The sequence below is a fragment of the Pseudophryne corroboree genome, chromosome 1 (genome assembly GCF_028390025.1).
Source record: "Pseudophryne corroboree isolate aPseCor3 chromosome 1, aPseCor3.hap2, whole genome shotgun sequence".
Classification (NCBI taxonomy): Eukaryota; Metazoa; Chordata; class Amphibia; order Anura; family Myobatrachidae; genus Pseudophryne; species Pseudophryne corroboree.
The window spans coordinates 956,020,807-956,034,501 of NC_086444.1; the positions used below are offsets into that span (position 1 = coordinate 956,020,807).

Below are 13,695 nucleotides of genomic sequence, written 5' to 3' on the forward strand. Positions count from 1 at the left end.
TTTTCTGGGAGTTGATGTTTTGTACTGTGTATTAATAAACATAAATTACTACTGTATAGTCGGAAATTGCTTAAAATGGTGGTTTTCAAAAATATGACATCACCCAAAACCAAAAACGTGCTAGTGCAATGTAAGATAAATTGTAGAGTCAATGGCGGAATTTTAATTTTAAATACCCAATGTTGTCTGGGCTTACTGATTGAATATCAAGTCATACTGTAAAATGTTTTGACATCCTGAGACTTGCTACCAAATAATCATGTTTAAGTTATCCACAGTCTTCCCACGGATACAAACTCCTATCTGTAATGTGGAAAATTATCACACTCCATATAGCCTAAACACAGACGCTAAAAAAAATACTTACGAATGATGCTTAGCTTCAAGGCTTTTTCATTCTGTAACCTTTCAGGGAATTCAAAACAGACGTCATGAGTGTATATACTGTATAATAATGTAATGTACATATATTTTTTTTCTGCCATTTAGGCTTTAAATGAAAATATACATGCAATGCACCCAATTATGGAATGGCACATACAAGACACACAATATGGACTAAGTGATGTATAAGTTGATATTTCCTTTCTCAGATTATTGAAGAGAAGTCTGGGACATTTTGTGGCATACGAAACTGACCAGTTGGTTTTTCCCACAGATCCCATGAGTCTTGAGTGGTCTTTCCCACAAGTACAACCTTTGCACTACGTGCAGCAGAAGACACAAGGGATGTCAAGGAATGTGCATAAATTGACTTGACTAGAAACACATCTTATCACAGTCTGCTGCAAAAGCAAGCAGCCAGAACCTGGAAAATTGGAGTAATCAGCTATACATTCTATGGAGAAAATAAGTACACATGTCCTCATACATTTTGCTGCAGTCGTGCCAAACAGCCCCTCTTGGCATGCCAAGTCCTGTGAGACTCTGCTAGTGTCGAGCATCTTTTTTTTGCCGAAAATGCGTCTTAGGTGCAACATGGAGACAGCGCTGATTAATTTGATATGAGACACTTACATATCTGTGTGCGACTGAGTCTCTGAATATGTACACAGAATGCTACGATGCAGCAACCGTGGCATTTTTCCAATACAAGTTCCAATGTGCTTCATATACAGACTCAGGGGGATATCCAATTAGCCACGGTAATTTACCGCAGCTAATTGTTCTGTCGGGGGCTAATTAGTCCTGATAAGCCGGCGCAAGACGCGGCTTATCAGGGATTTTGTTTCACTTGCCTCAGACAGGCGAAACCAAATCCCCGGAAACAGCTCTGTTTTCGTGCAAAGACAGGGCTTTTTCTACCGAAAACACACGTTTCACTGAAGCTGTATGTTTTCAGGAGACAAATTATTTATTTTTTTACAGGAGACCAAATTGGATAGCTTGTAAAAAAATATCGGTGAAACATTGGGAAAAAAGTGCAAAAAACTTTTTTTTCACACCTCTAATTGGATATCCCCCTCAGTCACACACAATATACAAATGTTGTATATAACTTAATTGGTACAGTCTCCTGGGGCGTCTGCGTTACAAATAAGATGCCTTTTTGGTTAAAAAAAAAAAAATTGATGCCTGATGCTAGCAGAGTTGCATGGAACCTGGCACCCTTCTTGTGCCAGGCATCTTACACTGTGTGGCATTTTGAGGCTGGATGTACTGTATGAGGACACATCTGTATGTTAGGAATGTATCAAATACTGCAACTTACAGGATTCCAAACAGCATGGATTTAGTGGGGGGAGATCATGTCAAACAAACCTTATTGACTTTTTTGACTTGGTGACTAAAGTAATAGATAAAGGTGGAGCTGTAGATATAGCTTATCTAGACTTTAGTACAGCTTTTGATACTATTCCACATCACAGACTGCTAAATAACCTTCAAAGCTTGGGACCGGATACTAAGGGGTATATGCAATTGCGGTCGAATTCATGAAAATGTCGAAAAACGGTGCATTTTCGACAAAAAAAACCTGTCTAATTGGATTCGACAATGCAATACAGTACTTTTCGTCAAAATACCTGCCGTTTCAGATTCGACTTTTTGCAATTAGTCATTTTCAAAATTCGACATGTCTGCAATGGTAAAAATGCGGCTTTTCAACAAAAGTATATTCAATTGAAGACTGTCGATTCGACAACAGTGCTTTTCGACAGTCATTTCGTCAATTTCAGTCCGCCTCACTTTGCTGGCGAGAGAGAATTAAAAATGTAAAAAAAATATTTTTTTGTTGCTTTTTTGGATTGATAATAGCATATCTATTTATATTTGAAGGGATTATCTACTTGGTTTGTCTATTTATGACCCACAAGTATTATTTAATAGATTTTTTAAAATAATATTTTTTTCCTGCACTCTGCTGAGGGAAATGTACCCATGATTCCACAGTTTTACCCAGGATACACTTCTGCAAAGCCACTCCTCTCTCCTCACTCCCGTTTTTGAGACTTCAGGGAGAAGAGCCATTACAGTCAGCTCTCTTGTGGAATAGTTTTTTTAGGACAATCCCTGCGTTTTAACACATTTATATCCTATTTTTGTACTGAAAACAATAATGGAGCCTTTTTCTCACCAGATTGTGATGTTCATGCTGGCTGCAAGCATGGAGGAAGAAAGGGCTGCTGAACATCAGGATCAAAGTCAGCAAATGTCTGCATTAGGCGAGTCAGTATTGCGTGTTTTATTTCCACGTCCACGCCAGTATCGCACTAGGTGTGAACTGGAGGATCTCAGCGAGTTCGAGGTGATTCAAAATTATCGCTTATCGACTCGCGACATATATTCGCTGTACGCTCTGTTGGAGGCCGACCTGGAACCTCGGGCACGGACCAATCGCGTAGTCAGCGGTTTCCAGAAACTACTTGCTACGTTACATTTTTTGGCATCAGGCACATTCCAGCCTACTTTGTCTCAAACATGCGATTTTTCAGTCGACACTGTCGCGCTGTATAACCCAGGTCATTAGGGCTTTCCGCAAATTGACGATCCAGTTCATCAGATATCCAGATACGGACAGCGGATGGCGTGAGATCAAATTACGTTCTCACCGAACACAAATTTCCCAATGTTCTGGGCGCGATTGACTGTACCCACGTGCAGATCAGACCACCACGGAATTCGGAAGAATGTTTTCGGAACCGAAAACAATTCCATTCCATGAATATACAGGCGGTCTGTGATGTCAACATGAAATTTTTGAATATTTTTGTGGGATTTCCTGGATCGTCTCACGACTCCTTCATCCTAAGCCAGTCATCGCTGTTTGACGATTTCAAAACAGGAAAAATGCCGGGTGGCTGGCTGTTAGGTATTTATTTTTATTTTTTTTATTTTATTTATTTGTTTATTTATTTGTTTATATTACCCACCATTTTTCTTATTTCCATAAGCGATGCGGGATATTACCAACAAATCTTGGCTCTTGACCCCATTGTCTAATCCTGTTGGTGAAGCTGAAGAACGTTACCAAGAGACACACAAAGCATCGAGGGGAGTAATTGAGCGTGCCTTCGGTGTACTTAAAAGCCGGTTTAGATGTTTAGACACTTCCGGTGGTGCTCTTTTGTACTCACCGGCGAAGGTTTGCGGCATGGTAAATGCATGTTGTATTTTACACAACATATGTGTCGCAAACCGTTTGCCGGTAACTCTTCATCGCAGGGCTTTCCGACGCGGGAACCGTTCTTCTGCTCCACCGGTGGGTATGGACGAAGGAGAGGATTCTCGACGGACATTGATCCAAAGCTTTTTTTCCACTGCCTGTGAGTATACTTGTAATATTTGTATTATCCTGTAAACTGAGATTGTAATATTCTAAAAAAAAAATGTTTATTTATGTATTTCAGAGTTTTACGTCCTGTTGACGCCCCTTCCCAGGAATGCTTTTGTCCTGTTGACGACCTGTTACCCCCTGTTTTTTCCTGTTGTTGGGTTGCCGCAAATATTGGACCCGTTTATCCCACTCAACCATGGGCGACCTACTTGTGATGTGGACCTGAACCTCCGCCATGTAGCATACAACCCCCCTCAGGTGAGATGTATTGCCCAAAACTCCCTCTTGTCCAAGTAACCCAGGCATGTCCAAAGTGCAGCCCTCCGGCATTTGCAAAACTGCATATCCAATCATGCCCTGACACAGCAATGCTTACGCTGTGTCAGGGAATGTTTGGATGTGTAGTTTCACAAGTGCCGGAGGGTTGCATTTGGGACAAAGGCCGATGTAACCTGCTTGTTTCCAAGTCTTGCTTGTACCTTGTCTTTTCCTAGAAGGGTGACACTATTACCAATACCTGGAACCTCATACTATTCTCTTCCACAGGTCTTGCGGACTATCCTTCCAGATTTGCAGGAAACAGCATGGATGTCAAGGGACACGACAGTTCCCCTGCTGTACCATGGGCGACCTAACACAATACCACTGCATCTCTGAAATGCCATATTTTACATTTTATTTACTAATAATTTAAAGAAAAACACACAAAACTTCTCATTTTAAACATTTATTGAAGAAATATAATTGTATTTTATTTTGGATTAAAAAATAAAATGTAATAAAACAAAAAAAAGTAGTGTTTGTTATTCTTTACATTCTTTTCTTGTGTAGATATCTGTGGAAAAAAAAGAAATTCCATATTAAGTAAAGACACTAATGATGTCATGTTCATTCCTTTCCCAAGAACATTTGTGGAACCACACAGTCCAGCATGACCCATTGCTGGACTGTGTTGTTACCCAGGGTCAGACGGTCCAAAGTGGCAGAGTCAAGACAGTGGTCATCACTTTGACACGGCTGCACTTGTGGAACCACACAGTCCAGAATGACCCATTGCTGGACTGTTTTGTTCCCCAGGGTCAGACGGTCCAAAGTTTCTGGAATATATACTACAATCATCGCTTTACTCACCATGGTACGCACAACCCATCTACGCCATCAACTTCAAGTTTTCAACCAATCCTATGAAGAAGCAAAAAACAAACACTAGTGAATAGCAAATTCACACTACAGTGAAAGCCTAATTTACACCAAATCAAAAGTGATTTGTTTGGTATATAAAAAAAAAAAGTGGTATCAGAATAGCTCTTTGGCCCATCATATATGTAACCACAAGGAGCTTTCATCAGTTACCACACGCAACATAGCTCCTTGGTAGTATCCAGTCAGGGGTGTGGGAGCCCAACACAAAATTAAAACAATAGTAAGGAAAAAAAAAAAACTAATGGGAGGGGGAGAAAGGGAAACATTAATAAAACATAAATAGTAAATAATAAAACGATACGACCAGGCTTATTGGTGGTTGTTGGCCGTCCGGATCCTCTTCTTCCTCCTGATGTGGCGTCGATGCCCTTGGCGGATGTGGGGTGCGTTGAATTGGCCTCAGTGGCCGTGCTGGTGTAGAAGATGCGGCTGGTGGTGGAGGCATCTGGTAGGTGGGGTACATCCCTGTATATCCTTGGTACAGCTGTGACCGTCCATACCAGGATTGTGGTGGAGCAAGGGCAGGAGGCGTCCGTGTGGCTTGTGGTGGTTCACCAGCGTTTTGTTGAGCTGGCTCTGGGATCTTATCATAGATCATCTGTAGCGTTGTTGCGATGATCTGGTGGCTGGCTGCCGACTGTCGTTGGCTCTCCGACATGTTGTCAACGCTGTGTGCCAGGCATGATGTGTTATCCACCAGCCGGTTGATGGATGTGGCCAGAACGTGAAGGATGTCCATAGTCTCCCTGTGATCTTCTCGTCTAGTCTTTTGCGTTTCTGCCGTGCTGTCGGCAAGAGCCTTTTGCATGTCAACCAAACCGTTTGCCATCTTACCCATTGTCTTCTCAATGGCGTCCAGTCTGGTTCCAACGACATCCCGAAAACTATCCTGGCGGACATTCATCTCTGCTGCCAGGGTGTTTACCCTCTGAATATTTGAGGGATCCTGCCCTTGCTGTACGTCTGCCACCAATTGCATTTGTGAAGCTGAAAAGAAAATTAGAAATTAGTACACACATTCATACATTTGTTTGAAGGTTCACAGTTTGATAATTACTCACACAGGGATGTAGAAACAGCAGACTGCTGCACTTCCACCTCGTCGTCCGACTCATCCATTCCAAGATCCGGCCTGTAGTAGGGACCAATCCCCGACGCTAATCCGCTGCTGGTCTGTGGCACCTCTGTTTGCAAAAGAAGAAAAGGAAAAAAAACAATAAAGCTAATAAACTATACAAAAATGGTGACCACCCCCCTCCCCCCAATAAAAATAAAAATAAACCTTCTCCATCCTGTGGTGCCACTGCTCCAGGAGCTTCACTTGTCCTCAATTCTGGAGACTTTTCAAGGGTATGGCTGGATACGTTTGCACGGCTGTCTTCAAACCCAAGAAATGTCTCGTCCGTTAACCCTGTTGACTCAAACAGTTCGGGTGATGGGTCCACAAGGGTAGTGTCTTGTTGAGGCTCTTCGGTCACAGTCCCAGAGCTCCTGGAGAGATGACGAGCTGGTGATGGCCTGCGCGCAGGAGATGTAGTTTGGCGCCCAGCTGGTGGTGTGGTCGCCGACTGGGTCTGGCGCGCAGGTGACGTTCTGCACGCTGATGTCTGGCGCGCAGGTGACGTTCTGCGCACTGATGTCTGGCGCACAGGTGATGGACTGCGCGCTGATGACGTCTGGCGCGCAGGTGATGATCTGCGCGCTGCTAATGCTTGCTGCGCAGGTGATGGTCCGCGCGCTGCTGCTGATGCCTGCTGCACAGGTGATGGTCCGCGCACTGGAGACGTCCTGTGCGCAGGTGATGTCCACTGGGCAGGCGTGTCTGTGGAAAAAGAACAAACACATTAGCAAATAAAATAAAATAAAAAGATTTAGTACAGCTCATCTGAATGTATTCTTACCATCAGGCCTCCTTTTGGACTGCTTGTCTCCCGCTGTCTTCTGGGCGGTTCTTCCTCCTCGGGAAAGCCAGCAGGACGGCTGGAGTCCACACCTCCGCGAACTCCTTGGACCATGACAGGGTTCATGCGCCTTTTAATAACGTTCTCCCAGGGTAGCCACTTCAGATTGAGAGCCGGACCACCTGCCGTAGCTGTCTCATGTCGGCGCTGAATCCCCATCTTCTTCTTGGTCTGTCTGCGGCAATCACTGTACCGCTTCATGCAGTTTCTGGTGCTCCGGCGGTTTCCAGATACTGCAGTAACTTGTCTCGTAATGGCATCCCAGATGTTTCGCTTGGTCTTAGCTGCTGTGGTCTGTGCCCTTGGTCCATCCAGAACGTCGTAGGACCTGTCGACGCCATCCACTAGGGCACAGTTTTCCGCCTCAGTGTATCTGGGTCCACGGGGCTTCTTCTGTCCTGCGTCTTCACCAGAGGCTTCCTCCTCCGACTGATCCACTGGCTGGCTTCTTGCCTTTAGGGATAAAAAAAACATGCAATTAATATGATCGGTATGTACCTGCGAGTGTGTCAGTATCCCTGGCAGTGCGCAAAGATACATGTAGGTGTGCATGGCAGTGCACGAACTAGGGTGTGTCAAGTTGGATGCTATTGTGTCTGCAGGTGTTGTCAGTATTTACCTTTCTAGGCCTTTTCTTTTGCTTCTCCCTTTGGTCCCTTGACGATCGCGGCTGGTCACTGGATGCCTGTTCGGTCGTATCCTCCTCCTGGGTCGGCTCCCACTCCTCATTGCTGTGCAGGGAAAATTCTTCTGAGGGGTAGGGGGAAGGGGGGAATCGAGGCCGCTTGTTCCTGGACATCTGTTGTAAAAATAAAAAAAATTTTTACAAATTTAACACACATTACATAATTACATGCAACCACACGTCATGCTGCTGGGACCCCAGTGCTCAAGCAGGACCAAACACACATAAAAAAATTTGAAAAATTAAAAAAAAACTCAGCCAAACAAGCCAAAAACCCCGTACAAGCATCCCTGCACATGCTGGAGGTCAACCAGTGCTAAAAAAGGAGCCAAAAAACATGTTTGGCAAACAAACGACAGCACAAGTCGACCACATAGCAGATACCGACATGCTCAAAGTCACCCCAAACAAGCCAAAAAGCATCACAAGCCAAAAAGCATCCCTGCACATGCTGGAGGTACACCAATGCAAAAGCATGACCCAAAAAACATTTTTTTTTTTTTTTAAACCGTGAAAAACTACCCCCAAACACAAAACTCCCCCCAAAAAATGCAGCGATACAAGCAGGACCTGCAACAATCCAAACAGGACATATATACACATACCTGAACACATATACATACCCCAAACACCCCAAAGCAACGCCACATGTACACCTCATGGCACCCACCCCCCCCCACCACCACCACCCAAACATTACATACGGCTCTCATACCTCATCCAAAACAGTAGCCAAGCACTCAGAACAACACCCATACACTACACAAACACATACATGCAACGCCAGACCACATGTGGTACTTACCTACAAATGTAGGAATCGCTCCAAAAACGACACTCCTCCGGGGTAACAGGTATCCTGTCCGTCCTGGATTAAAGCCTGCTGGGTGTACAAACGATACCACAGCAAAAAAAACCACTTTGATCGCTCTGCAACACCTCCACTCTACACTGCAGGGTCACAAAATGGCTGCTGAGCACGCAGCAAACAAGCCCTATATAGAGCTCCAAACGGCGGGAAGTCGAATCCAGGACGCCCACTACTCGACGATTGGTCAGTTATTCGATAAGGGGAGCGTCGAATCCGTTATGAATTGAATATGTCGAATTCATGGTCCCGGGTGGAGGGTTTCGGCTGTCGAGTAGTGTTGAATCCTAAAACGGTCGAAAAAAAAGCCGCAATTCGTCAGGAATTGCATATACCCCTAAGATGGCTGAATGGATCAGATCTTGTTTGCAGGATAGAAAACAGAGAGTTGTAGTAAAAGGAGTGCATTCACAGGAGGGGAATGTTTTCAGTGAAGTACCCCAGGGATCTGTACTTGGACCAGTGTTTTTTTTTAATATCTTTATTGGTGACACTGCAAATGGTATTGAAGGGAAAGTACGCCTTTTTGCACACATGACACAAAGACATGCAACAGGGTAGACACACCAGGAGGGGGTAAAACAAATAATTGATGATCTAGGTAGACTAGAGAAATAATCAAGAGCGTGGTAATTAGTTTAATGCCAAAAAAAAAAAAAAAATTATGTACTTGGGTCTCAAATATGCAAAGGCAAAATACAGTATTAATGGCACTATATTGAAATCTACTGAGTAGAAAAGGAGATTTATGGTAGACTTACCATTGTTAAATCTCTTTCTGCGAAGTACAATGGGTTCCACAGGGAAACATTGGGTGCAGAGATGGATCTTGATCCAGAGGCACCAACAGGCTAAAGGTTTAGGCTGTCCCAGGATGCATTGGGGCCTCCTCTATAACCCCGCCTCCAGGCACAGAGAGCTCAGTTTCGTTAACCAGTCCAATGTAGGAGCAGGTAAGAGAGAAGGTGGATGTTAATCACAAAGAACCACATTCTCACGACAAGAGAAGGGACCAGCAGCTAATGCCATACAAACCCATAGAAGCTAGGTGCGTCAAGGTGGGCGCCCTGTGGAAACCAATGTACTTCGCAGAAAGAGATTTAACAATGGTAAGTTTACCATAACTCTCCTTTTCTGCAGCAGGGTACATTGGCTTCCACAGGGAAACATCAAGTGATGTCCTGAAGCAGTTCCTCAAGGGAGGGGACCTGCCTTAGCGGGTATGAGAACCCGGTGTCCAAAGTAAACATCCTGGGAGGAGGAAGTATCAAAGGCATAGAACCTAATAAACGTGTTCACAGAGTACCATGTAACCGCCGTGCACAATTGTTCAGCAGACGCGACACGGCGGGCCGCTCAAAAAGGTTCAACAGACCGAGTAGAATGGGCAATAATAGCAGCAGGAACTGGGAGTCCAGCCTGCGCATAACCTTGTGCATCCACCATTCTAATCCATCTGACCAAGGATTGCTTATTCACAGGCCAGTCACGTTTGTGAAAACCAAACCGTACAAATAAGGAATCTGACCTCCAGATAGAGGCAGTCCTCACTCCACATCCAAAGACCGCTCTTTGGAGGACAAATCAAAAAAGAGATGAAGGCCAAAACCACAATCTCTAGGTTAAGGTGAAAAGATGGCATCATTAGGTAAATAACCAGGGTGAGTTCTAAGAACTGCCCGGTCACAATGAAGTATCAGAGAGGGTGGATGACAGGACACAGTACCTAAGTCAGACACCCTCCTAGCAGAGGCAACAGCCAGTAAGAACAGGACCATACCCGTGAGCCATTTAAGGTCAACTGACCCAAGAAGTTCATTGAGACTCTTGCAGGGCATTTAGGACAACAGACAGGTCCATGGAGCCACAGGAGGGACATAGGGAGGCTGAATCCATGGCACCCGGAGTAAATGTATGAACGTCAGGTATAGAAACAATTTTTCTCTGAAACCATACCAACAAGGCACATATGAACCTTAAGGAAGCCCAGACGAAGGCTTAAGTCCTGGCCTTGCTACAGAAAAGCCAGATTCTGGTAAACAACCTGACAGTGATCAGGACTGAATACAGGTCACTGAGTCAAGTGGTGAGCGCTTTAGTCCACTAGGCTATATAGCTTCTAAGATCTGAATCTGTATGCATCACATTTCTTATCAGCACACCAGGTGAAGTAAGAATTCCAGACCCTGTAAGAAATCTGGGCAAAAGCCATTTAGCAAGCTCTCAACACAGTTTGGACAACAGACTCGGAGAATTCCTTGGCCCACAGGAGTGATGCTTCAAGAGCCACGCCGCCAAAGCCAGTCTGGCCAGGTCCGGACAGACACAAGGGCCCTGTACGAGGAGGGCTGGGCGCTGAGGAAGTCGGAGAGGACGCTGTGTCGAACAGACCCTGCAGATCTGAGAACCATTGCCGCCTAGGCCACGCTTGAGCGACTAGAATATTCCTCCTTCGTGTTTGAACTTCCACAGGACCCCGGGCAGGAGTGACACTAGAGGGAACGCGTAGGGCAGCCACAGTTCCTTGGAATGGCTAGTGCGACCACGAACGCTGCTTGAGGATCCCTGGTCCTTGATCTGAAGACTGGAACTTTGTGATTGTGTCGAGACGCCATCAAGTCTACATCCAGATGACTGAGGAAGTCCGTTTCCCAGTTTAGGACGCCCGCAATGAACACTGCCGATATTGCTGGCAGATGGCGATCCCCCCAACTAAGGAGTTTTGACACTTCCATCATTGCCATGCGGCTACAAGTGCCGCCTTGATGGGTTATGTATGCGACCGTGGTGGCGGCCTGATCATACTTGAACAGGCCTGTTCTGTACTTTAGGCAGGGCAATAGATAACGCATTGAACACTGCCCGCAACTCCAGATTGTTGACCGGGAGATATAATTCCTCCTTGGTCCACTGACCCTGAAAAGAGTGTTGCTCCAACACAGCACCCCATCCCCTCAGACTGGTATCTGTAGTCAGTAGGACCCAGTCGAGGATCCGGAAAGAATGGCCCCTGCGTAGTTGCTGGTCCTGTAGTCACCAGGTCAGCTATAGACTACCCTCCGGAGACAACGTGATCATGCGAGATCTGATCCGATGAGGTGGGCCGTCCCACTTGTAAAGAATTTAACTCTACAGAGGGCGGAAATGAAATTGAGCATGCTCTACCATGTCGCAAGACGACACTGTCAGGCCAAGGACTTGCATAGCAGAGTGTATCGACAATCTGGAGCGAGGAAGGAAGCAGCTTATCCTGTCCTGAAATATCAGGACCTTTACTGGAGACAGAAACAGCTGCTGACTGTGTGTCCCCAGCAGTGCCCCCAGGTGCACCATGCTCTGAGCTGGGATCAGCAAGGACTTCTTCCAATAGATGAGCCACCCATGGGCTTGTAGGAAGCTTACCTTCAGTTGCAGATGACTGAGGAGGACATCGTGGGAGTTCGCCAGACTCAGAAAGTCGTTCAAATACAGCAGGCTCCTGACTCCCTGGCGACGGGCCGTCATTACGGCCATGCCCTTGGGGAAAATCCGAGGAGCTGTAGCCAGTCTAAATGGCAGAGCCTGGAACGGATAGTGGAGGTAGCCATTAGCAAAACGCCGATACTGCTGATGCGACATGACAATAGGCATATGCAGGCACGTATCCTGTATATCCAGGAATACCATATAGTCTCTGGGTACCATAGCCAGTACAATTAAGCGCAGTGTTTCCGTACGGAACTTGGACACTCACACAAACTTGTTGTGAGAATAGGCCGGAAAGACCCATTCGGTTTTCGGACTAGAAACAGGGTTGATAGTAACTTCTGCCTCTCTTGGACAGAGGTACCGGCTCTCCCACTCCTGTATCTAGGAGGGAACGCCTAACTGTTTGCAGAGCTTGCGCCTATAACGTATCTGAAGGGATAACCATGGAGCAAAAGTGGCGAGGGGGACATCTCTTGAAAGAGACTGCGTACCCGTGAGAGACCACTTCCAGCACCCATGCATCTGAAGTAGTCTTCAACCAGATCCAGGTGATCTGTAGAAGTCGGCCTCCCACCTTGGGGACCCCCAGGGGGAGGCCTGTCCTGTCATGCAGCAGGCTTGTCTCTAGAAGCAGGCTGACGGGCAGCCCAGGATTGTTTGGCCTTGGGCTCTGTGGTTATGAGTGCACAAGATTATCTCGGGTATGCCTGACCTTTGCTTCCCCTTGAGGCCGAAAGGAGCAAAAGTAACACCTTAAACCTTCTGCAGAAGGAGTAGCATTTGGGAAAAAAACAATTTTAGCAGCCGCCATTTCAGACACCAATTTATTTAGGTCTTCCCCAAATAAAATGACCCCAGCAAAGGGGAGTACTTCCAAGGTCTTTTGGAGTCCAGTTCCACTTTGCATGACCTCAGCCACAGATACGACGAGCCAGTACAGACGTAGTCGATGCCCGGCTGTCACCAAACCCGCCTCAAGGGACGCCTCATGATATAATAGGCGGCAGTGGTAATGGGTCACTTCTTTTAATGTCTGGCATTGTCCGATAAATCCTCGGGCAGCTCTTCCTCTAATGCCTGAACCTATTCTTCAATTCCTTTTGCAGCCCAAGAGGCCGCAACAGTGGGTCTATGTACAACACCAGTAAGGGAGTAAATAGACTACAGGCATTCCTCCACATGCTTATCTGTCGGTTCCTTCAGTGACAATGGTGACAAGCAGAGTGGATGACACCACTAGGCGGGTGACATGAAAATCCACCGGCGGTGAAATCTCCCATTTGTTACATAACTCTGCAGAGAGGATAGTGAGCCAAGGCTCTGTCAGACAGAGGGAAATTCTTCCCTGGATTAGACCAGGGTTCCTGCCAGATGTCCACCTAACGGTCAGAATGGAGTAATAGATTTTTAACCACCTTCAGCCGTTTGAACAGGATTTGCTTAATAGCAACCACAAGGGCAGGTACATCATTTTGCAATGGAGAATCCTAGTCAGAAACACCTGATTCAGTGTCTGACCGGACCATATGCTCTCCCTCCTCTTTAGATGAAACATCTAATAGATTAGTGGATTGTGAGGAGGAAGCAGTCTGCTTAGATAACACAGAGACACAACAGTCACCTGGGTAGATTTTTGCCTGACCAATGAATGATTTACTTGCTGCAGCTGGCTAGACAAACATTCCGCCTAAGGCGGAGTAACCATAGGGACAATTTGTGTAATGGCACAGGAGGT

General features: G+C 45.8%; 1 protein-coding gene across 2 annotated transcripts in view; it reads right to left on the minus strand.

The window, feature by feature from the left end:
* TMA16 (translation machinery associated 16 homolog) overlaps positions 1 to 13,695 on the minus strand; it is a 295,640-nt gene that overhangs the window by 111,723 nt on the left and 170,222 nt on the right. For both annotated transcript variants that reach the window (XM_063920440.1, XM_063920439.1), the window contains exon 3: positions 368 to 405. In XM_063920440.1, the coding sequence (XP_063776510.1) occupies positions 368 to 405 (38 nt within the window). The remainder of the gene's footprint in view (positions 1 to 367; positions 406 to 13,695) is intronic.